Below are 27144 nucleotides of genomic sequence, written 5' to 3'. Positions count from 1 at the left end.
GGTTCCTCAAAGAGTTAAAAATAGATCTGCCCTATGAGCCAGCAATTGCACTGCTGGGGATTTACCCCAAAGATACAGATGCAGTGAAATGCTGGGACATCTGCACCCTGATGTTTATAGCAACAATGTCCACAATACCCAAACTGTGGAAGAAGCCTCGGTGTCCATCGTAAGATGAATGGGTAAAGAAGATGTGGTCTATGTATACAATGGAATATTTCTCAGCCATTAGAAACGACAAATATCCACCTTTTGCTTCTACATGGATGGAACTGGAGGGTATTATGCTAAGTGAATAAGACAATCCGAGAAGGACAAACATCATATGGTCTCATTCATTTGGGGAATATAAAAATAGTGAAAGGGAATGAAAGGGAAAGGAGAGAAAATGAGTGGGGAAATATCAGAGAGGGTGACAGAACATGAGGGACTCCTAACCCTGGGAAACGAACAAGGGGTGGTGGAATGGGAGGTGGGCGGGAGGTTGGGGTGACTGGGTGATGGGCACTGAGGGGGGTACGTGATGGGATGATCACCGTGTGTTATTCTATTTGTTGGCAAATTGAACACCAATAAAAAATAAATTTATAAAAAATAGTGAAAGGGAATAAAAGGGAAAGGAGAAAAAATGAGTTTGAAATATCAGAAAGGGAGACAGAACATGAGATACTCCTAACTCTGGGAAACGAACAAAGGGTGGTAGAAAGGGGGCGGTGGGTGGGGGTGACTGGGTGACAGGCACTGAGGGGGGCACTTGATGGGATGAGCACTGGGTGTTATGCTATATGTTGGCAAATTGAACTCCAAAAAAAATAAATAAATATTTAAAAATAAATAATAAATAAATAAAATGGGCAAAAGATATGAACAAAAACTTCACCAAAGAAGACATAGACATGGCCAACAAGCACATGAGAAAATGCTCCGCATCACTTGCCATCAGGGAAATACAAATCAAAACCACAATGAGATAGCACCTCACACCAGTGAGAATGGGGAAAATTAACAAACAGGAAACAACTGTTGGATAGGATATGGAGAAAGGGGAACCCTCTTGCACTGTTGGTGGGAATGCGAACTGGTACAGCCACTTTGGAAAACTATGTGGAGGTTCCTCAAGAAGTTAAAAATACCCAGTAATTTCACTACTGGGTATTTACCCAAAAAAATACAGATGTAGTGAAATGCTGGGACCTGCACCCTAACGTTCACAGCAGCAATGTCCACAATAGCCAAACTGTGGAAGGAGCCTCAATGTCCTTCAACAGATGAATGGATAAAGAAGATATGGTCTATGTATACAATGGAATATTGCTCAGCCATCAGAAAGGACGAATACCCACCATTTGTTTTGACCTGGATAGAACAATCGGAGTGAAGTAAGTCAGTCAAAGTAGGACAATCATCATATGGTTTCACTCTTACAGGGAATATAAGAAATAGTGAAACAGATTATAGGGGAAAGGAGGGAAAATGAGTGGGAAAAATTAGAGAGGAAGACAAACCATGAGAGAGTCCTAACTCTGGGAAATGAACAAAGGGTTGGGGAAGGAGAGGTGGGTAGGAGGATGGGGCAGCTGGGTGACAGGCACTGAGGAGGGCACTTGATGTTATAATGTATGTTGGCAAATGGAATTTAAATAAAAATATATTTTTTAAGATTTTATTTATTTATTCATGAGAGACACACAGAAAGAGAGAGAGAGGCAGAGACACAGGCAGAGGGAGAAGCAGGATCCATGCAGGGAGCCTGACATGGGACTTGATCCCAGGACCCCAGCATCAGGCCCTGGGCCGAAGGTGGGCTAAACTGCTGAGCCACCTGGGCTGACCCCAAAATATTTTTTTAAATAAAGTTATTTTGAAAGAAAGAAAGAAGAAAGAAAGAAAGAAAGAAAGAAAGAAAGAAAGAAAGAAAGAAAGAAAGAAAGAAAGAAAGAAAGAAAGAAAGAAAGAAAGAAAGAAAGAAAGAAAGAAAGAAAGAAAAGAAAGAAAGAAAGTTAGTTATTTTGGGAGACGCAGCAAGATGGCAGAACAGTACAGGTCCTCAACCCATGTGGTCCCACAAATTTACCTAAATAACTTTCAAAACATCCTGAACACCTACAAATTCAACCTGAGATGTAAAGGGAGAACAGCTGGAATGCTACAGAGAGATGAGTTTTCACTTGTAACAAGGTAGGAAGGTGAAAAAAATAAAAAAGAATAAAGTGGGGGAGGGGCACCATGAGGATCCGGGCTAACGCCAAGCTGCAAAAGCCTCCAGGACAGGAAAGCCCAGCCCTGGAGAAGCAGGAACTTTAAAAATCCACACCGGAGTTTTCCCTGACGAAAAAGTGCTTAGCAGGGAGATCAGGCAGAATCACAGGAGATATTTTGCTTTAAAAAAAAAGGAAGAAGAAAAAGAGGCAGCATATATATGTACAATGACATATTACTCAATGGTCAAAAAGAATGAAGTCCTGCCATTTGCAAAAACGTGGATGGAACTAGAGGGCAGTATGCTAAGTGAAGTAAGTCAGTCATAGAAAGACAAATATATGATTTCACTCATGTAGAATTTAAGAAACAAAACAGAAGAACATAGGGGAAGGGAAGGAAAAATAAAATAAGATAAACACAGAGAGGCAAACCATAAAAGACTCTTAAACATAGAGAACAAACTGAAGGTTTCTGGATGGGAGGTGGGTGGGAGGATGGGCTAAATAAATGATGGGCATTAAGGAGGTCATTTGTTGGATTGAGCACCGGATGTTATATGTAAGGGATGAATCACCATATTCTACTCCCGAAATAAATAATAGACTATACACTAACTAACTTAAACTTAAATTTTAAAAATTTGTCATAGTGCCTAGCACATCGTATTATAAACATTATCTGTTACCATATACTCATTTAATGAAGATTTCTTAAATGCCTACTCAGAAACATTCAAATGATGAATAACATACAAGGTAATAAATATTTGTTGTGCACACAATCTGTGAAGATATTATGCTGGGCACGTTACAAATTTAGGTAAGTGAAGTAATATATACTTTTCATGTAACAAGCCTGAAGGCAGATAAATTTACTCAATGTTACCTCAGTAACTTTTATTTAATAAGATGATAATTACAGCAATTGAAATATAGAACAGAATCTGTTTCTCCAGCATGATAGCTAGGTTTCATTTTCCTGGGCATGGATCTTCTCGATTACTATACACACACACACACACACACACACACACACACATATACATACATACATATATATACATATACATGTATATATATAATTTATATATATATAAATTTATTTTAGTTAGATGTAAAGCAGAGATACAAAGTGCTTCTGGTACAAAGTGGAAGCTACAAAAAAAAACAAAAACAAAAACAAAAACAAAAAACAAAGTGGAAGCTACAGAACTATTACAAAATGGGAAGGTTAACAGGGTAGCAGTGTCTTGGATAGATTTAAATCAAAAGCCTAAAGTAGCTGTATCATGAACTCAAAGTCTGTTGTAGTTATCTGGGTATAAAGCAGTAATTTCTTAATTTGGGAGGAACAGGATCACAGACCTCTTCGAGAATCTGATAAAAGCCATTGACTACTTTCCCACAAAGGCCTGTAGATACACACCATATTTTACATGTACAATTTTGTAGAGTTCAGAAACTCCCAAAAACCTTCCTACACTGACTTCAGATTACTATATATATATATATATACATATTACATATTATTATAATATATATATTATAGTATCCTTAGAATCAGAGCTGATCCAGACTCCAGAACCCGATCTTTCAAAACCTTGTCCTCTAGTACTCAAGGACCATAACTTCTTTTTAGTTTCCTTGTCAACCTTTTCTTCATCCAGTACTCTGGTTAAATATCCTCTGTTCACCTTGTACAACCAAATGGCAACATCATTTACAATCACTTTTGTCCTCTGCTCACTGGTTCTTCCGTCTTCTACATTCATTCCTTGGGTTTCAGGGTCATGACCAGGCCTTGTCAGGGTAGGAGTGGGGGGAACTATATATTTCTTGTAAAATTTATTTTTGGTTTTATTTCTTCCCCCAAAGAACTGTTTGTCTTTCAAAATCTAGGGTACTAGGCCTGAATCCAAAGAAAAAACAAAAAAGTTCAAAACTCATCATGAAGAGCCATTTCATGGTATGATAATGCAAAGATCCCCCAGGGATAATTCATACTTGGAGAATTCTAGAATGTGATGATTCATCACAAGAAAACCATAACAGATCTACAGAAAAAACCCTCATTCTGTGAGAATGAGACAAAGCATAATTAGAACGAATCCAAACAACAGTGTAGTCTGAACCAAAGGTTTTTTTTTTTTGGGGGGGGGGTTGGTTTTTTGGTGTTGCTTTGTTTTGTTTGTACAAACCTTATTATATAAAAGGACATGAAGGAAAAGACTACAAACAAAACTCACACTTACCTCACCATAAGAAATTCTTTAATGTTTAACCACTGGAATTAAAATTATAAAATAAGAAAGGATGGGATCCCTGGGTGGCGCAGCGGTTTGGCGCTTGCCTTTGGCCCAGGGCGCGATCCTGGAGACCCGGGATCGAGTCCCGCGTCGGGCTCCCGGTGCATGGAGCCTGCTTCTCCCTCTGCCTGTGTCTCTGCCTCTCTCTCTCTCACTGCATGCCTATCATAAATAAATTAAAAAATTTAAAAAAATAAAATAAAATAAAATAAGAAAGGATCACGGTAAGCAGTCTCCACATTTCCTGATATTTATGCTCTTGTGTAGCCCCGTTCACACATTGAATCTGGATCAGCTTCTGACTTACTTTATCCAACAGAAATGCAAAAGAAGTGTTGTTCTGGACTTCTAAGTCTAATCATTAAGAAGGTCTGGCAGCTTATGATTTTATAATTTTTGGAATTCTGTAGAGGTTATACACACTCTTGGAAGCTAGAAAAGCCCTTATATAGGAGGGTATTTGACATACCAAGCTGTTTAGTAAAAGATAAATCATACCCAAAGAAAGGTTTGGCACTTTGCCCTGGCTCCTGGGAGGTAATCTTGTAAGTCCTTGGAATGTCCTGCCTGACAAGAGTGAGTAATCTAGAAATTCTTCTAGTGATTTACTGAACCTGAGGGTAACCCTGGGAACCTTCTAAACATACAAAGTTTCTCCAATCCAAGTCTCACAAATAATTTCTACTCTATCCTATTGTCTATGCTTCCTGATGTTATGTTACTAATGCACACTATCTCAGCACATTATCTAGGACTGGGAAGAGTCAAGAAGATTGTTTGAATGAGCAGAAGTAGAACCATGCTTCCTAAGGCCAATTCATGAGCATGGAATATTTTCCCATCTCTTTGTGTCTTCCTCAATTTCTTTCAGAAGTGTTCTATAGTTTCTAGGATATAGTACCTTTACCTCTTTGGTTAGGTTTATTACTAGGTATCTTCTGCTTTTGGGTGCAGTTGTAAATGGGGTTGACTCCTTATTTTATCTTTCTTCAGTCTTTCTCTTTCTTCATTGTTAGTGTACAGATATGCCACTGATTTCTGGGCATTGATTTTGTATCCTGCCATGCTGCCGAATTGTTGTATGAGTTCTAGCAATCTTGGGGTGGAGTCTTCTGGGTTTTCAGAGCTTCTCAATCTACTCGCCACACTTTCATCTCTGCTACACTCTGAATAATTTCTTATGGTTTACCTTGCAGTTTACTAAGTCCCCCTTCAGCTCTATCTAATCTGCCAAAAACCCATCTACTAGGTTTTTTATTTCAAAGGTTACTTGCTCCTGGTGTTATTTAACTTGTTCCTCTATCTCTTGTATTCATTGTAAAATGGTGATTAGATTTAGAAAATTGAATAGATTCAGATCACTTTTTATGCAATATTATTTTATAGTCATGCTATATACTTTCTTCTTTTACATCAAAAGATGTATAATGTCCAGTTGACTCACTTTTACTGATAGTAAGATTAATTGGTGGCTCAGGTAGTATCACTCTGCTTTTTATTATGACGTTGCCCATCAATCTTTTAATAATTTTGTTAACCTTTAGTGATATTATTCATCATTTCATTAGTGGTTGCAAAAAAAAATCTTTTTTAATTCTGTCATTCCTTATGCATTAATTATTTGGTCATTTTGAAATGCATTTTGTATCATATTTTATGATAGATGGATTTCTTTTATTTTTCAAATTATTGACTTGGTGCCCTAGGACTCCCCAAAGCAACCAGGGCTTTACTTTTAAGTACCTTTATGAACTCATGGATTTTTATATATTTCATGTTTTTCAATCCATTGCAGTTATAATTCTCTTTAGCCTCTTATAATTTCATCTTAGTTCAGTGGGAACTGCTTCGGGTAGGCTTCTGACCTGACTCCATTCATCTTTAATAGCTCTCTTGATTTCTGACACAGGATGTCCCAAGTTTCACTCACACATTTCCTGCTCAGTCATTTTTCAAGGATCCTTTGTTTCTTTCAGAGAAAAATGGTATATAAATACCATTTTTTCTGGGTGCTAGGAACTGATTAATCCTGGGTTTTTAGGCTTCCTAGAGAAACTTTTTTGTTTGTTTGTTTTAGATTTTATTTATTTATTCATGAGAGACACAGAGACATAGGCAGAGGGGGAAGCAGGCTCCCTGTGGGGAGCCCGATGCGGGACTCATCCAGGATCACTACCTGAGCCAAAGACAGACACTCAACCACTGAGCCACCCAGGAATCCTGCAAGAAAAACTTTTTTTGGAGAAAAATAAATCATGTGCTCAAACTGTATTCCCAAATCGAATTTAAGATTACAAGGCTTTTACTTTGCTTCTTTGATTTTATTGCTATGGACTGAATTGTGCCCCCCCCACCATTCATATGTATGTTGAAGCCCTAACCCCCAATGTGATGGTATTTGAAGTCAAGACCTTAAGGACACATTTAAGATTAAATGAGGGCATAAAGGTCGGGCCCTAATCCAATGGATTAGAGTTAAAGAAAAAGAAAACACCTCCTGTCTGTTTTCTCTCTCTCCCTGTGCACACATACACAGAAGAAAGGCCATGTGAGGACATAGCAAGAAAGTGATCATTTGCAAGCCAGGAAAAGAGCCTTCACCAGATAGGGACCTTGACCTCAGACTTCTAGCCTCCAGAACTGTGAGAAAATAAGCTTCTGTTATTTATATGCCATATTACACATAGTGTTACCTCCTCTCTGTCCCTTTGCCTCACATGGCCAATTTCCCAGTCACTTCTCCAACCCACTTTCTTTCATTCCCACTGCTCTAATTTAGGTTTTCACTATCCCTGACAAAGCATTTAGCCTCCAATCTCTCCAATCTGTGTTCCATTCTCCTACCACAATGATATTGAAGTCTAGCAAAACTATTCATTTCTCTCAAAGGGGTCTCATCACTTAGAGGTAAAAGTGAGGCCCTTAAGAAATGCTTCCCAGGTGGAGCCCATCCCTGACCAACTTGAATCCCTCCACTCTCTTCCTGATCCTATAACCGGGCAGTATCAGTCTCCTGCTCACCATACTGCCTCTCAAACCCCAGCACTCCTGCACATGCTCTCCTTTCTGCCTCACATGCCCTCTCCACATCCCATGTCCATCTCCCCTCAAGCTGTAGCCCCTGTTCAAGGGCAATGTATTGATCAAGTGTCCTCTCTCTGCAAACTCATGCAGTCCTTTCTCAAGGTTCCATGACCGACAGTCGTACACTTACTTCTTTACCCATCCGTCCTGACTGGACTGTGGGCTGTCTGGAAGCGGGAGTGTCCTGTGAATCATCTTTTTGCCCAGCGCGGAGTGAGAAAAGTCGTGCACCTGTTGGCTAAAAAAGAAATGGGTGTTGGACAGGCTGATGAATGGGAGAACTCTTATTTTCCCAGTCTTCCCTCAGCAGTTGCTAAGATGTTTCGGTGGTCAAGCACGGCCCACACCCATATTGTGGCCCTCAGATTGTCTGCCCGGAGCCTGCTGTTCTGTTTCTCTGGACTTCCTGACTTCCCTGTCCTCCTCGGTCCGAGAAGACTAACGGCCCATCTAACTTCTTCATAATTGTCACACACAAATATGTGCCAATGCTGGACTTCTCTCCGTCTCGCAGATATGGAGAAATAACACCGAAAATCAAATTGGGCACAAAATCCTACTGAAGTTTTTCTTGAAAGCGGACGTGGGGTGGAACGCGTAAGTGTAAGCATTTAGCGGCGTTGGATGAATGAATGAGGTTCCTCTGATTTGGAAGGCCTTGTCCAAGTCTGGGAGCCCAGCATAAGAAGAGGAAACCGAATGGAATAGTTAAATAAAAGACCGGAATACTCCAGCGGCCCCGCGCATGGAGGAAAGTCAGGTACAAAATCTCCCGGTTATAGACGGTCCGGGGTTCCTTTAAGGGGAAGTGGGCGGAGCCCTGCCTTTACCCCGCCCATAGCTGAGGTGACACACGGCCCAATGAGAGGAGACGTCTGACGCGGAGCTACTTGCAAGAACGTGACGTCATCACGCTCTGAGGCGAGCCGTACGACCCGCGCGGGGAAAGTAGTGCTGTGACTGTCGCGCCGCTGCTGCAAGGGGTGAATTCGGAGGAGAGAGGCGGTCCCGGGGAGTGCCTGGAGGCGCGGTGAGTGGCCTGACCCCCGGGTAGTGCGGGGTTTGAGGATCGGTCACCCCAACGGACCCGGGCCCGGTCGGACGCACCCAGAAAGGCAGGCCCCTGGGAAGGTGTCCTGCGAAGTTGGACGCCAGAGCCCTCCGCCAAGTCCTCTGGGCTGCAGCGGCGCTGGAGCCTTCGGGATAGGCGAGAAGGACGGGGCAGCGAGGGCCCTCGTGCACGAGCGCTGCGGAGCGCCCAGAGCTCACCTGCGAGCAGACCCTGGGGAAACTGAGGCCTAGATGACCGTGACACCTTTGTAAACGGCGTCAAGATGAGAGCTTGGACTGAGGAAACAGTGCTGATTTCAGAAGGCTGACAGAAACCGTTGCTCAACGTCAGCAGTTCGAGTAACAAAATTCATCAGGTGAGTCCTAACCACCAGCATATTCAACGTTGAAATTTGTTTTTCAGGTGACCAAAGCCACAAAATGTCAATCGTTCGTTCATCCGTCCACGCCAAATGGATCGTGGGGAAGGTCATTGGAACAGCAATGCAAAAAACAGCTAAAGTGAGAGTGACCAGGCTTGTCCTGGATCCCTATTTATTAAAGGTGAGAGACGTCCCTTCTTCCGGTGGCATTGATAAAACACCACCATGTTACTGAGCAGAGTAAACACCACCATGTTCTGAGCAGAGAAAGGTGCCCATCAGTACAGATAGACCGACCATCTGCTGCAAGCCAGACACTGGGCTGATCTGTGGGTGTAACAAATTGAACTGATCGTGGTTCACTCTCAAATTCTAGTGACACATAAAGTTAATTTCAACTCAGTCTGGTAACTGCTATAGTCATTCCCTGTGCAAAGTACTGAGAGCAGGGAGCAGGACACCTGTTTCTTCCCACATCGCTGAAGGAGAGCATCCTTAAGCTGAATCTCAAAAAGGCTCTTATTCAGAGGACCGGGTTTGGAGGAGCCATGATGAGTGGTTTTTGGAAGTTCTTTCAGCCATTAAAGGGCATGAGACTGTACAGGGACAACACACGGTTTGGCAACGCCAAGCGCAGAGCTTGACCCTAAGTTGGCACTAACTGTTGTTGACTGAATGCAAGAACAATGGAAGCTGGGTGACAGAGGTCTTGTATGTGGTATTCAGGGATTTCATCCTATGAGTAAAGGAAGACAGAGACCTAAGGATGAGGACTGGAGGTAAGGAAGTGGGTAAGAAGGCTATTACAAAAAGTCTGGAGTGGATATAAGGACCTGAACAGTCCTTGGAGCAATGGGAATGGAGTGAGAAAAGCAGATTTTAGAAAGAAGGGACAGGGTCCTTGATTTGTTAGATGTGCAACGGAGGAAGAGGAAAGTGCCAGGGATGGTTCTGCATTCCAGGTTGGGTGCACAGGTAGGTAGAAATGCTCTTTGTTTTCTAGGATGAAAAACACAACAGCAGAGGGTTAAGGGTATGGGGCACCAGGTGAGTTAAAGAGTGAAATAAAGTGGTATTTTATTAAACACAACAACAGCAGGGCACCTGGGTGGCTCAGTGGTTGAGCACCTTCCTTTGGCTCAGGGTGTGATCCTGGGGTCCTGGGATCAAGTCCCACATCGGGCTCCCTACAGGGAGCCTGCTTCTCCCTTTGCCTATGTCGCTGTGTCTCCATGAATAAATAAATAAAATCTTAAAAAGAAGAAGAAGCCTCCTTAACTGTATTTTTTTTTTTTTTTTCTCCAAGTCCCAGTTTGTTTTCTGTGCATTACTTTTTCATAGCCTATACTGCATGGTCAGATCACAGATGGGAACTACTGATTTGTTCCTCTTTCTCTCAACAGTATTTTAATAAGCGAAAAACCTACTTTGCTCATGATGCCCTTCAGCAGTGCACAGTTGGGGATATTGTGCTTCTCAAAGCTCTACCTGTTCCACGAACAAAGCACGTGAAACATGAACTGGCTGAAATCATTTTCAAGGTTGGACAGGTCATAGATCCTGTGACCAGAAAACCCTGTGCAGGAACTACCTACCTGGAAAACCCAGTCAGCTTGGAAACCACCTGCCTAACAAAAAATCTAAAAGAGCTCAATAGTTCTTCAGCACAGTGAAGGAGGATTGGAAAAAGGAGCCAAAGGGAAAGATTTATAAGTTTGCTTTACGGAAAAAGAAATTTTTCTAAGTTTCAAACTGTCCGATTTCTGTTCCAATGTTTATGGAATAGCTAAAAGTAAATGAAGTAAAGACCTTATTAAAAATTTTCACCAAAGTTTAAAGTCATGTTTAAATTTCCTTTTCACTGGACATAAAGTTTCCTCTTACACTAAGTGTGCCCAGCATTCCCCTGCATTGTTTTGTAAGTTCACTGTTTTAGAAGGTATATTTTTTTTCATTCAAAGGAATCTTGAAATTACCTTAGAATCTTTATTCGGGGAAGAAAAAAACCTTTTGATATTATAAAACCAATCAGACCACATTAGGTGAATATTTATTTTTGGTGGCATATATTTGAAATTAATTTAAATTGTTTTCTATTATTTAGCCAGTTACAAATGGAAATAACAGATTAGGGTCAGACTTTATCAGATTACAGTCTGTATTAAAAATGTTGACACATAGAAAATAAAACTTGAAAATTCTGTCACTTTTCTTTCATCCTGTATTCTAGAGTAGTTTCATAGGACTGAGTGCATATAATCTGATACATTGATAAAGTTTTAGAGTTTCTCACACTGTGCACTTGAGTTAGAGAGTTTTTTTTTTTTTTTTTTAGTTGGAGAGTTTCAATTTTGTTGCTGCTTTTTAATAAACTATGAACCTAGATTTTAACCTGAAGAAACAATGAGTTATATATTTCAGTTTCCTGGCTTCTAGAAACTTGGAGCATATTTTGGTGTAACTAGTATGTGTATTGTACAAGCACAGGGTTTCAGCAGTAACCATAACCACTGCCCACCCACTCAAGGCTCATAGTCTAGCACGGGAGGTATGTGCATGTTTCTTCATAGCAGAGAGGCACTTGGTGGGTTGGGGGAAGAAATTAGGATAACTTCCCGGAAAAGGCTAGATAGTGCTTGAATGGAATCTTAAAAGAACAGTCTCCAGGCTAATAGGTGAGGGTTGTGGAAAGGGCATTCCAGGTGGTGTAAAATCCTGAAAGTATGAGAGAAAGGAGCATAACCAAGGGGTTCTGCAAGCTGATGACGACTGCTGGGATATTTTAAACATGAGTGGAGTTCAGGTAGAGAAATAGGTGGAAATTATACTGTAAGTGGTTGTGGGTTTTTTACATTTTTAAAGAGAATGATATAATTAGATTCACACCAATAAAAGTAATAGCATCGGTGTAAAGAATGGGACTGGAAGGGGAAAGATTAGAGGGATAGACAGATCTGTTCAAAGATTAGTCCTAAGATCAAAACTGAACTGGGTGAGGAAAGAGGAAAAGGGTAGATGATGTTCCAACAAGCAAAAGAGTGTCTAGGTCTCCGACAGGTGGGGTTAAATGGAACCTGTTATCCCGGAAAAAACAGGACACCTGTGCAAGCCATCTCAAAAACCTCATATTTAAAATGCTTATATATACTCTTTTTTAATATCTTAAGATATTTTTCCTAATAATCTTGGTGTAAAAATTATGTTCCAGGAATATGCCCTGTATTTCTTTAGTGGCATTGAGTAACCTAAGCTGTACACCTGTGAGATAAGAGTACTTCCCCATCCCCCGCCCCACCAGTAAAAAGCATTGGGTTAATGGTCCTCCAGAGCAAGAGGATAGTGGAGGGAAAAATGCAGAGTAAGTGGCCTAATTCTAAGTAGCACAAAAGCAACATCAAGAAATATTTACCAAGCTTACATCTCAGGAAAAAAAATTTTTTTTTCAGGAAAATATATTTTAAAGCATTGGTCTCTTAAAAAATAGCTGGGAAGTTGGGAGAATGTGTGAGAAAGTCACAAAGGGTACACCGACATCACTGGCTTGAAGAAGCTTGCTTCCTGCAGTGGAGGATTGGGACATATCCTTTCTGCTCTGGGGAAAGCTCATTTTGGCCTCCCTTTTGGGTCTAACAGCTTTGCTTTTTTTTTCTTTTCTTTTCTTTTCTTTTCTTTTCTTTTCCTTCTTTCTTTCTTTCTTTCTTTCTTTCTTTCTTTCTTTCTTTCTTTCTTTCTTTCTTTCTTTCTTTCAAGATTTTATTTATTTATGACAGACAGAGAGAGGCACACAGGCAGAGGGGAGAAGCAGGCTCCATGCAGGGAGCCTGACGAGGGGTGGATCCAGGGTCTCCAGGATCATACCCCGGGCTGAAGGCAATGGCAAACCGCTGGGCCATCGGGGCTGCCCTGTCTATCTGGGTTTCTTAACCAGCTCACTAAGCATAAGCCAGTTGAGATCAGGAACCCGCTCAGCCACACAGCCTCTGGTCTGTCCTGTGTCCCTTGGTCTTTTTTCCAATGGCCTCCAAGAGATATGTATGTCCCCGGTCTGGAGCAAATCCTTGCCACTCCTCCATCCACCGGACCCTTTATGTCCTCCATGGTGGCTCCCTGACATTATTAACATGTTCAAATAGTCCTCCAGTCAGAAAACTCCAATGCTGCCTTTGCCTCCAGGAAGCCCAGCTCCTGCCCCCACCCCTCTTAGGCAGAGGCCTGCCTGGATCACAGAGACATCCCAGCTTCGCAGTCCTGAGGGCAGTTTCCTCTTGGCCTCCGCAGATTTGGACTGCCCTCCAAATGCTCCCCTCATCTGGGGCCTATTCCCTGTTTCTCCCCCTTCTCTCACTGACTCCCTTTCTGCCTAACTTGTCTTGGTTGCAGCTTTCAAGGTTACATTTGTGGCTTTTATCTTACCCAGGATACATTTTCCATAAATCGTGCCATCATGACCTACTTCTTGGCCTGAGATGCCCTCCCTTCCATGGGTCAACTCGTGTCCCCTCAGTGCCCTCTCTCATGTTGCCTCTTGTGAGCCTCTTCCTGCCAACACCTGACACACTCGGCCAGTTGTTGGTTTATATCCTGCCCTAACAGATGGGGGCGGCAGCACCAACCAGGCTTGGGATGAACGGGAACAATGTAGTCCCCAGACCACAAGATAACTTGAATATCTTTACATCCAGAATGATTCTTTTTAATTTAAATTCAATTTGCCAACATATAACACCAGTGCTCATCCCATCAAGTGCCCTCCTTAGTGCCTGCGACACAGTTATCCCATTATTCCCATCCACCTCCCCTTCTGCAACCCTTTGTTTCCCAGAGTTAGGAGTCTCTCATGGTTTGTCTCCCTCTCTGATTTTTCGCACAGTTCCCCTCCTTTCCCTTATAATCCCTTTCACTATTTCTTATATTCCCCATATAAGTGAAACCATATGATGTTTGTCCTTCTTCGATTGACTTACTTCACTCAGCATAATACCCTCCAGTTCCATCCACGTCGAATCAAATGGTAGGTATTCATCCTTTCTGATGTCTGAGTAATATTCCATTGTATACATATAGCATATCTTCTTTATCCATTCATCTGTCGAAGGACATCAAGCTCCTTACACGGTTTGGCTGTTGTGGACGTTGCTGCTATGAACATTGGGTGCAGGTGTCCTGGGTTTCACTACATCTGTATCTTTGGGGTAAATTCCCAGCAGTGCAATTGCTGGGTGTAGGGTAACTATTTTTAACTCTGAGGAACCTCCACACAGTTTTCCAGAGTGGCTGCACCAGTTCACATTCCCACCTACAGTGCAAGAAGATTCCCCTTCTCCACATCCTCTCCAACATTTGTGGTTTCCTGTCTTGTTATTTTCGTCATTCTCACTGGTGTGAGGTGGTATCTCATTGTGGTTTCGATTTGTATTTCCCTAATAAAAAGCAATGCGGAGCATTTTCTCATGTGCTTGTTGGCCATGTGTATGTCTTTAGAGAAATTTTTGTTCATATCTTCTGCTCATTTCATAACTGGACTTATCAAACTCAGCACCCAAGCAACAAACAATCCAGAACGTTTTTTTTTTTTTGGTTTTTTTGTTTGTTTGTTTTAAGATCTTATTTATTCATGAGAGACACAGGCAGAGACACAGGCAGAGGGAGAAGCTGGCTCCATGCCGGGAGCCTGACGTGGGACTCGATCCCAGGACCCAGGATCAGGCCCTGGGCCGAAGGCCACGCTAAACCGCTGAGCCGGGCGGGTACTGTACAGTAACGTCTGCTCATATTTCTCCTGCGCAGGCGGGTCACGACACCCAGCTTCTTCCGCAGGGGGCGATGTCCTCTCCTGCTTCGCCGTCAGTTGCCCCTGGCGGCCCCGCCCTCACCCCGGCGGCCCCGCCCCGCCCCGCCCCGCCCCGCCCCGCTCGGCGGGCCCCGCCCTCGCCCCACCCCCGCCTCGGCGGGCCGGCCGGGGGAGGGGTCGCGGTGGTGGCCGTGGGGCGGCGGCGGCGTCGGCGGCGTCAGCGGCGGCCCGCGCGGCGGGAGCCCAGGCGCCAGAGCAAGATGGCGGCGCGAGTCGTGCAGGCCTGCGGAGCGGCCTGGGCCGGCGGCGTCCTGCGGCGGGCCGCTCCCTGCAGCCTGCAGCCTGTGCTCCGGTGAGCAGCGCTGCCCCTCCCGGGACCGGCCGGGGAGTGGCCGCCAGGGCGGAGGGCGCGGGTCCACGGCCCGCTAGCGCTCCCTCGAGCAGGCCCGCCGGGGCAGCGGGGGCCGGGCCGGGCCGGGCCGGGCCGGGGCGGGGCGGCTGAGGGCCTCGGCACAGTCAGAGCGCGGTCCCGGCCGTCGTGCTCAAGGTCACGGCGGGGACGGCGCCCGGTGCCCAGGCCACGTCCGCGCGCCGTGTGGGCCTGGCCTGGGGGACCTTGACCCGGCGCGACCCCAGGCCCTGGACTCGGCATCCGGCTGCCCGCGGGCGCCCAGGGCGGGCTGTGCGCAGGGCCTGGGGTCGCTCTGCGAGGGCGCTGCGGACAGCACGAGCTCCAGGGGGAAGAAGAGCGCCTGCCGGTGAGCCCCGGGAGCGCGGGGCCGTCGCGGGGTGGGCTCGACGCTGCCGGCCGCCGGAGTGGGATGGAGAAGTAGGTGACGGATCAGAAAGGTTTTACAAGGCATCAGCCCCAAGTAGGCCTTGGGTTCAACTTTAAACTTTTTCTAGCCTCTGTGGATTAAATATTCGGCTCTCCTGAATTCATCCCTCTGACACATCCATGTCCTGTTTTCCATCAAAAACCAAGCTCCTACTGACTTACATAGATTTGCTTACTTGCTTTCTTCACATTTATCATTTAAACGTTATCTGTGGTTTAATAACGAGCCTCTAGAACTAAATTCAGTTGCTGCTTAACGAAAGAGTAAAGGGACTGCCTGTTCTTTAAACTCTTATTATGGGCCAGAGAGTTTATTTAATTTAATCCTAGTACCAATCTTAAGTAACAGGATCTGCATTTTATAGATGAGACGTAATCTCCATGGAGGTGAGACCTCTAGCTGGAAAAGGCATTTGAACTCAAGTTTATCAGGCTTCAGGCCTGGCACCCTTCCTAGGACTGATGTCCAGCTTGAGTTTCCAATTTTTTTTTTAAAGATTTATTTATTTATGATAGACACAGAGAGAGAGAGGCAGGCAGAGACACAGGAGGAGGGAGAAGCAGGCTCCATGCCAGGAGCCTGATGCGGAACTCGATCCCGGGTCTCCAGGATCGCGCCCTGGGCCAAAGGCAGGCGCCAAACCGCGGAGCCACCCAGGGATCCCCCTTGTGTTTCCAAATTTGATGTTTATGTTTCCAAGTTGATGAACAAATCAACCTTTTATTTTCATTCTGTTACTGAGCATCTGCTGTGTGTCTTATTTTTTTTCACACAGGTGATAAGAAACTATGAAATTCATATTTTCTTTTTTCCAAAAAGACCCAGCATATTCACCTATAGATCCCATAGTCACAAAACTAGTAAACTGGAGATTTGGACCTGGGTCTGCCCAGTACCCCCACTTCTTGTGGGGCCAAATGCTCTTGAAACTGAAGCCCAACATGTCAGCTCTTGGATTACTCTCTCAGGCCCCTTGTATCTTTTGACTGCCTTAACTGTAGATGTTCTTTAGGACTCAGTCTAGACCCAATTAATTCACTGCTTCTACAAATACTGAATGTATATGAATGTATATGTTTTTGAAGTTTTGTGGAACTCAGCATAATAGTCACTATGGGTCACTATGCCCAGCAAGCCATATGGCAGAGGTAAAAACCCATACAGACTTAAAGATTGAGGTAGGTGGTGTGAGAGAACCTCAGGGAACCTACCACATGAAATCATGGAAGGCCTCTCCAAGAAGGTGCCGTTGAGCTGAAACCTGAAGGGTCAGTGTGCAGGAAAGCCCTGACTGGGAAGGAGTGAGGCATACCAGCAAGCTCCAGAAAAGCCTAGGAAGGGGAGCATAGTAAAGGGAAGAGAGGCTAGAAGACAGGTGGCAGGGAGCAGTAGCCCCATAATTCCAGGCCTTGCAAGCCATTTTAGAGAGTTTGGAATTTATACTGAAAGCCATGGAAGACATTTAAAGATATAAATTCTAGTGTGACAGGATCTGGCCTGTGTTTTTAACATACCAGTCTGATTTGGAAAGCAGACAGAATCAAGGGTCGTGGCCAACTGGGCAGATGCTGGTGCCATTTCCTGAAAGTCCCTTGTTCTATAGGCATATGAGTGCCCATAATGTGCCAGGTGCTGTTGGGAAATATCAGTGAATAAAGTTGTTGCCATCTGGGAGCTTGCTCCTAATTCAGAGAAGGAAGAACAGGAAGGGGGAATCCAGAGCACTTCTGAACCTGGTAAAGTTGGAGATGGCTGTGAGCTATTCAAATGGAAAGGTATTTGGCCTATTTGATCTTTTTGACTCTTCAAAGGAGATGTCTGGACTACAGGTTACATTTGGGAGTTGTCAGTATATAGGAATGCTAAATGTTGATAGATATGTAGGTTTTGTTATACTGTTTTGCATTTAATTGAAAATCTTCTTAACAAAACATTATTCATAGGAATGGATGAGATTGCTTGAAGAGTGTGGATAGAGAAAGGGCTGAGAAACAGGCTTTGAGATGTCAACATCCACAGGCTAGCCATATTATGGAAAGAGCCCAGATGTCTGTCCACCAATGAATAGATAAAGAAGATGTGGTATATATGTACACTGGAATATTAGTGATCATAAAGAATGAAATCTTGCCACTTGCAACATGGAACTGGCGTGTATTATTGTAAGCAAAATAAGTCAGAGAAAGACAAATATGATTTCAGTCATATGTACAATTTAAGTCACAAAACAGGGAAGAAAAAATAAAATGAGATACAAACAGGCAAACCATAAAAGACTCAGATATGGAGAACAAAAAGGGATGGGCATTAAGGAGGGCACTTGTTGGGATGAGCACTGTATGTTATATGTAAGTGATGAATCACTTAATTCTACTTTTGAAACCAGTACTACAATTGAATGAAATTAAAACAACTTTCACAGGCTAAATGTAGGAAGGAGAGGGAGCAAGGGGAATGTGGGAAAGCCAGTGAGGTTGCTGTTTGTGGCAGTGCCCAAAGGGAGGTATTTCAACGAGGTGGTGGCCAGCTGTGCCAGATGTTGCTAAAAAGTAAAGATGACAGAAGACTGGATTTGCCCGCAGGGATCCGTGTGTGACCTTGCAAGAGGGATTTCAGAAGGGAAGGATGCTGTCTTCCCAGGAGATATATGCTAGCACCGCTTACCTAGCTCTGCTCAGTGACAGGCCTGGAGTTGCATTTGCTTCGTGGACATTACACTAATGTCCTGCTTGAGATGCTTACTGTACCCAGAATTTAACTCATCTGCCTCCTACAGAACCTGCCTGTTCTTCCTGGGTTCTCTCTCAAGTACTGGCCCGTCTTCCATTTCGTGGTCCCAGGCCCACCATCTCCCAGCTAGACACTTGCCAGATCTGTCAGTTCTACCTCCAGCATGTCTTGGCTCTGCCTTCTCTCTCACCATCTCCCTGGTTCCCTTGCCTAACTCTTGGCAACACTTGTCTGGAGTCCCATGAAGAGTGAGGACTTGAAGCTGTTGGTGAAGGGGGCAACTAAAGAATTCTGAGCAGAACTTTTTCCTATAGGAAGATGTCCAGTACATAAACCTGGGCTGGGTACTGCTCCCTTTTCTTTCCCGTCCCATCCCACCCTTGCCAAGGAAAACTTATAACAGTTTGGAAACAACTGGAGATAGTTTAATGTATGAAGGGGACATTAGAATTATTCTTTTCCTCAGATGTGAGCATCGTACCATGGTTTTGTCTTCATTCTCAGGAGGTGCATGCTGAAGTATTTAGGGATAAAGTACTGTCATGTCTATACTCTGCTTTCAAATAGTTTGGTAAAAATAAAGAAGCAAATCTATATAGAAAATTTTAAATGATAAAATGTCACTTTTTTCACCTACATGCAGGATATAGAAGTCTTTATTATACTGTTCCTTTGTCTTTGTGAAGTTTTTTTTTTTTTAAGAGTTTATTTATTTGAGTGGGGGGGAGGAGGGAGAAGCAGACCTCCCACTGAGCAGGGAGCCCAACGTGGGGCTCAATCCCAGGACCCTGAGATCATGACCTGAGCTGAAGGCAGATGCTTAACCAACTGAGCCATCCTGGTGCCGCTTCGTACAATTTTTAAAAATAAAAGGGGATAGCTCTCTGAAGCTGCACTGTGGAGAGCAGGTTTGTTGGGGTAGCAGGAGGGTTGGTGGTGAGGAGGAGAGTCACATAATGACTTCTTTCATGCAGCTGCCTCTCTCCCCCTCACCTCCAGCTATATTCACATACTCCTGGCTTTGGCAGGTATGGTTCTGCTTCCTCTCATGGGCATCCACCTGACAAGTGCTCCTCATCTTTCAAGTTTTCAGTTCAACATGTGCTTCTTTCAGAGAATTGGTTCATGTCTCCCCCGGCCCAATTTAGACTCCGTTTCCTCCGCCCCCACCCAGCACAGCCACTACCTTCTGTGTCCATTGAGGAGCTTATCTCACGTTGGGCTGTGATCTTGGTTGTCTTTCTGCTCCCACCAGCAAACTGAGCTCTGTGAAGTCAGGGCCAAGGATATTCATCTTTATATCCACAGCCTGGCCCAGTGCTTGGCACAGGCACTGCACCGTCAATAGTGTTTGGCGCTCAAATGAATGAAGTCCATTTCACCACTGCTGCCACATCCTTGGTGTCTGGTAAATTTATTTCTCATTTGTGATTTGCTCCAACTAAACCACAATACTGTCTAGATACCGAATCAGGACCCGTGTCTTCTTTTTCACCTCAGGAATATCTTTTGAAGGTATTTCTTCCCTTTCCTTCCTACTCCCATAACCGTTATCCAGGACTCTCTTTTGGTCCATCCAGTGAATATTGAATGCCTCCTGTGCCTGGCACTGCTGGACAGGGCCACCAGGAGGAAGCCCAGAAGCCACTCTCTGGGCCTTTATTGTTGCAGTCTACCTACCACACCACTACCAGGCTGCTTTTCACACCTAGATCTTTTTTTTTTACCTAGATCTTTTTTGAGAACATGTTTGCATTGCACCATGTACAGGATAAAATCTGGCTGCTGGGTGTGGTGCACAAGAGCCTAACCACCCTGCCCCCCTTGCTTTTCTGTTCTTTCTCCCACTATCTTCCCACACCCGGTTCTCCTGCCTTACTGAACTCTTTGCTATTCCAGAAATATGCCAACAGTTTCACAGACTCCATGCCCCTGAACATGTTCCCTTTGACTGGAATTATTGCCTGCTTTGTCCACCTGTCTGTGTTGTCCTCTTAAGACAGAGCCAGAATGTCTCCCCTGGCATTCCTCTCTCTCCTTACAAGCCAAGCCAGTGGTCCAATGGTGCATCCCCATGAGCTCTCACTGTGTGTGTGTGTGTGTGTGTGTGTGTGTGTGTGTGTGTGTGTATTTTAAGTTTACAGTATCTGAGACCACTCTGGGTGTTTACTGGTTATTTCTTGAGACTAAATAGGCAAGGCGTCTATCTGTCTCATTCACCTTTATATCCACAGAACCTGGTATATAATGCTTATTTTTTTAAAGATTTATTTATTTATTTTAGAGAGAGAGAGGACATGAAGGGGGGAGGGAGAGAGAGTCTCAAGCAAACCCTGAGCTGAGTGTGGAGCCCGACGTAGGGCTTGATCTCACCAGAGATTACGACCTGAGCTGAAACGAAGAGTCAGACACTTAACCACTTGTGCCACTCAGGTGTCCCATGGCACATAATATTTATTCTACTTAAAGTCTGATGTTTTGTGGGGCACCTGCTGGCTCAGTTGGTAGAGCATGCAACTCCTGATCTCTCCAGCCCCCAAGTTGGATGTAAAGATTACATAGAATCTTTGAAAAACAATAAAAATAAAATTTAATGTATTGTAGAATGTGCTACCCCCTACCTCTTCACCCTCTGTGAAGTGGTATACAACATTTGTATGATGTTACAAAGACTACTGATGGTGCTGTTTGTCCTTCTCAGTGAAGAACCCCAGCCCAGATCTTATCACCCTGACAGCTGTTGGCACAGTTGCTCGGTTCTCTTCCATGATTCAGCTTAGACAGCTAGATGGACAGGGCACATTAGGCAGCTTTGGTCACTTGACACTGAAAAGATTTCACAGTTTGACCATCAACTGGGGGCAGTGCAGGACTGGACTGTTCTTTATTTGTCGAGACAATTGCTACTCAGGTCAACAAGCAAACAGCACTCGGGTTGTGTGTCCATGCTGCTATTTCTTAGGCTTATCTGTAGATTACAGTGTTTCCATATCCTTTACCTCATTTTACCCATCTTAAAGTAAATGTCTTTGGTGTTATTAAAACCTGGGAGAATGCTCAACTGGGGAGATTTATGTTTGGGGGGATCTCTTATTAGAATATTTTGAACTTTATAGTTAGATCTGGGTTCATATTTTCATTTTGCCACTTCTTAGCTCATGTCATTTAAATTCTCTGAGCCAAGCTTTAGAATGTGGTAATAACCTCTCTTGCTAGACTATACTGTGGATTGAATGAGATGACATAGAGAAGCTACCTAATTCAGTGCCTAACAGGAAGTATTTATTAATTTGTAACCCCCTTAAATTGTAAAGAGGAGGAAAAAATTACTTTGAGATCTTGCCCCTTCCAAATTTAGTTTGCCAATATACCTATGTGCCTATCCTATAAAAGACTCTCTAAACATGCACTTTTATAGCTAACTTATAAGTATAAAAGTATTATATGTACAGAGGCTATACAATGAAAAGAAAAAACTTTACTCCCACCCCATGCCCAGCCACATTCCCCAGATGTCACTACTATTGACAGTTCATGTTGTGTATTCATGGTACTGTTCTGTACCTGCTTTTTCCACATAATTTATTTCAGAAATATCAACATATCAATGCATGTAGATCTACTTTATTCTTTTTAATGATATCATTCTATTCTGATTTGGGATATTTCAAATTGAGTTGACCAGTCCCTGTTAATGGATATCTAAATTGCCTATACCAGGAAAAACCTGGAAACAAGGTACTAATAAATGTTCTCAGTTTATAGGGTATTAGATGTCATAGAAATTAAATATCTGTATATATACATGCTGATGCATGTCTGCATTTCTGGAAGTATCCATTAAAAACTTACTAGTGGTTGCTTTGGTGAATATTTGTTATTTTAAATGAAATTACCTAATGCTGATATTTTTAGAAACTTTAATTGTGGGATCCCTGGGTGGCGCAGCGGTTTGGCGCCTGCCTTTGGCCCAGGGCGCGATCCTGGAGACCCAGGATCGAATCCCACGTCGGGCTCCCGGTGCATGGAGCCTGCTTCTCCCTCTGCCAGTGTCTCTGCACCTCTCTCTCTCTCTCTCTCTGTGACTATCATAAATAAATAAAAATTAAAAAAAAATTAAAAAAAAAAAGAAACTTTAATTGTACCCCTTTCTTATAATAGTTATTCCTAAGCTCTTAAAATTTATGTAGACCCCCCTCCCCAATTTTTAAACACAGTTTCTGTCTAGTGAACTTAAAAAATAAAATAAAAAACTGGAATTATATAGTCTCATTAACAAATCTTAAGACTTTTTACTTTGTATATCACTAATTTTATATGCTTACCCTTGTGTTTCATGGTATTATTAAGCAAATATCTAAAAATAAATCTTTAAAAGATTTAAATTGGCAAAATGTGTTTGTTTTTATTTTTATTTTATTTTTTTAAGATTTTATTTATTCATAGAGACAGAGAGAGAGAGAGGCAGAGACACAGGCAGAGGGAGAAGCAGGCATCATACAGAGAACCTGACCTGGGACTCGATCCAGGGTCTCCAGGATCATGCCCTGGGCTGCAGGCGGCGCTAAACTGCTGAGCCACCAGGGCTGCCCTGTTTGTTTTTATTGACATAAATTTTACCATGGTCATTATGGAGAATTGCCTTCAGAATTTATTTATTTATATAATCAGAATGAATTGAAAAGAGAAACACCGTATGGTTTGGGGTTTTGCTAAAAAGCTAATAATTTTATGTATAATTTATTGCTTTTAATCGAAAAAGTAGATTTAAGAACTTCAGTTTTTAACCTTTCACCATATATCAGGTGCTGTCCTAACTGCTTTAAGTGATTTTACTGGGGGACTAAATATGTACTTAAAAATATGCAAAAGTAAAGGCACAGCATAAGGAATACAGTCATTGATATTGTGAGAGCAATGTAACCAGATAAGAGCTACACTTGGTGAAAATAGCATAATGAATAAAAATTGTCAAATCACTAAGTTGTATAGCTGAAACTAATGTAACATGGTATATCAATTGTGCTCAAATTTTTTTTAAATGTGTATTTATAGATATATACACACACAAGTAAAAAAACAGTACAGACTTATGAGTAAAGCCATGTCTCTCCTGCCTTAACTCTCTATCCCTCCCTGAGGTATACCACCATTAACACTTTCTTAATTCTAAGAAATTTTAGCATATAGTAAAAGCAATGTGTAAGAATGTCCAACTTGTTTTTACAAATATCACTTAGAACTATTTATTTTTGTCCTGTACTTACAAGAAAAATTGCATGTACAGTACTACTATTAACTTATTTTACCTGTTTAATGAGTTTGCTGCTTTTTAATCTTTGAAGGATTGAAAAAGTACTCTTTTATATTAATTGATTATTGTAGAAAACATTTTATTGATAATATTATGTTTGTGTATTTTATGTTTGCAGATTTGTAAGCTTACATCATTCAGAAGTCTTTATTTGGTATTAGCTATTTGTTTTTATCTGGTTTTTAGTGAATACCAATGATTGGTTTTTAAAATCAAAAGAACTTAAAAAAGAAAGAACATCTTAGGAGAAAATTGTAATGTTTGTTGATTTTTTTTTTTTAGCAAAAAAATAAAGGCTATTAACGTTTGAAATGTAGTATTATTTCTAAAGCACCATAGTTGAATAAGCATAGGAATTTTTGTATTGTTGTAATGTAGAATGCACAAGTTCATCTCATAAAGCATTGGGAAATTTGCATCTTCTGAGAGTTTTTCTTACCTCTTCTTTAAATTCTTTAAATTCTTTTCTTCCGTCTTTCTTTAAATTCTAGGTCCTCTTCCTTAATACCTGGGGTCACTCTCCCTTTTCTTCTTACATTGCTTTGTAGTATCTGTGGCCTTAGCAGGCCTGATAAGCAAGTTGGAAATAGTCTGTAGAAAATCATGTAATGTTTCCTTAGAAAACCTCAAGAAAAAGCTCATACCAGCCTGTCAGCATCCCAACCTAAGATTAGAATTATGAGTATGCTGTAATAGGCCTGGACAGAGACAATGGCCATCAGTTACAAAAGGGATTATACAGAGAGAATGGGCACAGACTCAAAAGGCTGCATCTGCATTATTCTATAAACAAGACATTCTGGAAAAAGCAAACCCATAGGGACATAGAACAGATCAGTGGTGTTAGCAGTTGAAAATGGGGAGAAGTGTTCGTTACAAAAGGAGTGGGAGATGTAAGTTTCCAGTATGGAATGAATAAGTCACTGGTATGAAAAGTACAGCACAGGGAACATAGTATGTAGTATTCTAACAACCTGTGCCTGATGGTAGCTACACTTGTGGTGAGCACAGTGTAGCATATAGACTTGTTGAATCACTGTGTTGTACACATAAAACATGTAACAATGTTATCAACTATGCTTCAATTTTTAACAACCAAAAAAAAAAGGAATTTTAGGCAGTGAAGGAACTGTTCCATATCTCACTATGGTGGTGGTTAGAAAATTGTGCATTTGCCAAACTTGTAGAACTGTATGCCAAAAAAGAGTAGATTTCACTCTATATAAATCTGAATTAAAATGAGGAAGATAAAAGGACACAGCTTGTCATTTGATTGTGATTATGAGAGATTAGATAAAAGTCTCATCCATGTTCTAGTTTTTTTTTAATTGAAGTGTGGTTGGCATACAATATTATCTAAGTTTCATGTATAACTGAGTGATTCCACATTGATCTACATTATGAAAATTATTACAATATTATCAACTCTATTCCCTATGCTATATTTTTTCATCAGATTGTTTTTTGGTGTTGAGTTGTATGAGTTCTTAATATATTTTGGACATTAACCCCTCATTATATAGATCTTTTTATGAATATCTTCTCCCATTCAGACTTTTCATTTTGTTGATGATTTCCTTTGCTGGGAAAAAGCTTTTTAGTTTGATGGAGTCTGATTTGAGATTTTGTTTCCCTTGACAAAGAGAAAAAAACAAAAAAAAATATTAAGACTGATGTCTAAGAGTTTACTGCCTATGTTTTCTTTTAGGAGTTTAATGGTTTCAGATCTTACATTTAGGTATTTAATCCACTTTGAGTTTATTTCTGTATATGGTCTAAGAAAGCGGTCCAGTGTCATTCTTCTGCATGTGGTGAAACTCTTCCAATCCATAAGCATGGAATATCTTTCCATTTATTTGCCTCATATTCAGTTTGTTTCATCAGTGTCTTATAATTTTCAGAGTGCAGGTCTTTCACCTCCGTGGTTAAATTTATTCTGAGATATTTTATTCACCCAGGCTCTAATTTTTTAAAATCTTGTTTAGGTTATATATACCTACCCTATAAAAGACTCTAAGCATATACCTTGAGATATTTTTGCCAATTTTTACGTATAAAAATAGGTATATGGAAAATTGTCAAATAGTTCAGAAGGCTATGCAATGAAAAGAAAAAACTCTACTCCCAACCCATGCCCAGTTCACATTCCCCAGATGTCACTACTATTGACAGTTTACTTTGTGTATTTATGGTACTGTTCTGTACCTGCTTTTTCCACATAATTTATTTCAGAAATAACAGCATACCAGTGCATGTAGATTAGTAGAAATTCAGTTATAAGGTGAAAATTAAAAATTATGTGTCAATAAAATTTGTATTCTTAGGTTTATGTTAGAGTTAAACTTGATTCTAAAGTTAATTGAGTTCAGGGGTAAAATAGTGTTTTAATTTTTTTTAAGATTTCATTTATTTATTTGAGAGTGAGAACAAGTTGGAGGAGAGGGAGAGGGAGAAGCAGACTCCCTGCCAAGCAAGGAGCCCGACTCTGGGCTTGATCCCAGGACCCCAAGACTATGACCTGTGGTGAAATCAGACACTTAACCAACTGAGCCACCCAGAGTGCTCCAATATAATTTTTTAAAGAAAGAATCTAGGGGATCCCTGGGTGGCTCAGTGGTTTGGCGCCTGCCTTTGGCCCAGGGCGCGATCCTGGAGTCCCGGGATCGAGTCCTGCATTGGGCTCCCAGCATGGAGCCTGCTTCTCCCTCCTCCTGTGTCTCTGCCTCTCTCTCTCTCTCTCTATCATAAATAAATAAATCTTTTTTAAAAAAATTTTTAAAGAAAGAATCTATTTCATTTTCCCTGTATATTTTACCTTTTATTGTTGTTAAGTGCATATAACATAGAACTTACTATTTTAGTCATATTTAAGTATACAATTTAGTAGTAGCATTAAGTAAATTCACACTGTTGTACAACCATTATAACCATTCATCTCTAGAACTCTCACTTTCCCAAACTCTGTGCCCATTAAACAGTAACTCCCCATTCTCCTCTCACCTCAGCCCCTAGCAACCACTATATTACTTTCTTTCTCTATGAACTCAACTACTCTAGGTTACCATATGTATTTTTTCTAGGTCAGAAATTGCTTTGGAGCAGGGAAAAACACATAGCAAAAATGGCAAAGATAAACATGAACTCTGTAAAAAGATATTCAGCATCACAGTCGTCAGGGAAATGCAAATCAGAAGTACAGTGAATATCACCTATGTGTCAGAATGGCTATTATCAAAAAGATAAAAAATAACAAGTGTTGGCAAGGATGTGGAGAAAAGGGAACCCTTATGCACTAGTGGTGGGAATGTAAATTGGTTCGGCCGTTGTGGAAAACAATATGGAGGGGTCCTCAAAAAATTATTAGAAACATAAAGAGGAGTAGAAGGTACAGGGCTTCCAGTTATGAATAAGGCACAAGGACGAGGGGTACAGCCTAAGGAATATAG

General features: G+C 41.9%; 2 protein-coding genes and 1 long non-coding RNA gene across 5 annotated transcripts in view; 2 read left to right on the top strand and 1 right to left on the bottom strand.

The window, feature by feature from the left end:
• Positions 1–3278: 3278 nt before the first annotated feature.
• LOC144319793 (uncharacterized) lies at positions 3279–8413 on the bottom strand. Of its 2 annotated transcripts, XR_013385508.1 has the most exons (5): positions 8152–8413; positions 7722–7829; positions 4454–4669; positions 3389–4110; positions 3279–3339 (listed from the first exon to the last, which is right to left on the bottom strand). It is a non-coding gene; the product is annotated as an uncharacterized LOC144319793 (long non-coding RNA). The 2 variants fall into 2 exon arrangements; XR_013385507.1 differs by having other exon boundaries at positions 7722–8413.
• A 52-nt stretch (positions 8414–8465) lies between these two features.
• MRPS17 (mitochondrial ribosomal protein S17) lies at positions 8466–10862 on the top strand. 2 transcript variants are annotated; one of them, XM_077908395.1, is made up of 3 exons: positions 8466–8621; positions 9066–9205; positions 10428–10862. In XM_077908395.1, the coding sequence occupies exons 2-3, from the start codon at positions 9083–9085 to the stop codon at positions 10695–10697; spliced, it is 393 nt and encodes a 130-aa protein (XP_077764521.1). In that variant the 5' UTR covers positions 8466–8621; positions 9066–9082; the 3' UTR covers positions 10698–10862. The 2 variants fall into 2 exon arrangements, with proteins under 2 accessions (XP_077764521.1, XP_077764522.1); XM_077908396.1 differs by lacking the exon at positions 8466–8621 and adding an exon at positions 8654–8988.
• Positions 10863–15009: 4147 nt separating this feature from the next.
• NIPSNAP2 (nipsnap homolog 2) overlaps positions 15010–27144 on the top strand; it is a 33472-nt gene continuing 21337 nt past the window's right edge. The window contains exon 1 of the mRNA XM_077908381.1: positions 15010–15167. Coding sequence (XP_077764507.1) covers positions 15076–15167 — 92 coding nt within the window. The 5' untranslated portion in view covers positions 15010–15075. The remainder of the gene's footprint in view (positions 15168–27144) is intronic.

The sequence above is a fragment of the Canis aureus genome, chromosome 8 (genome assembly GCF_053574225.1).
Source record: "Canis aureus isolate CA01 chromosome 8, VMU_Caureus_v.1.0, whole genome shotgun sequence".
Lineage (NCBI taxonomy): Eukaryota > Metazoa > Chordata > Mammalia > Carnivora > Canidae > Canis > Canis aureus.
Note: the sequence above shows the minus strand (reverse complement) of the source record. Positions and strands in the feature narration are given on the sequence as shown.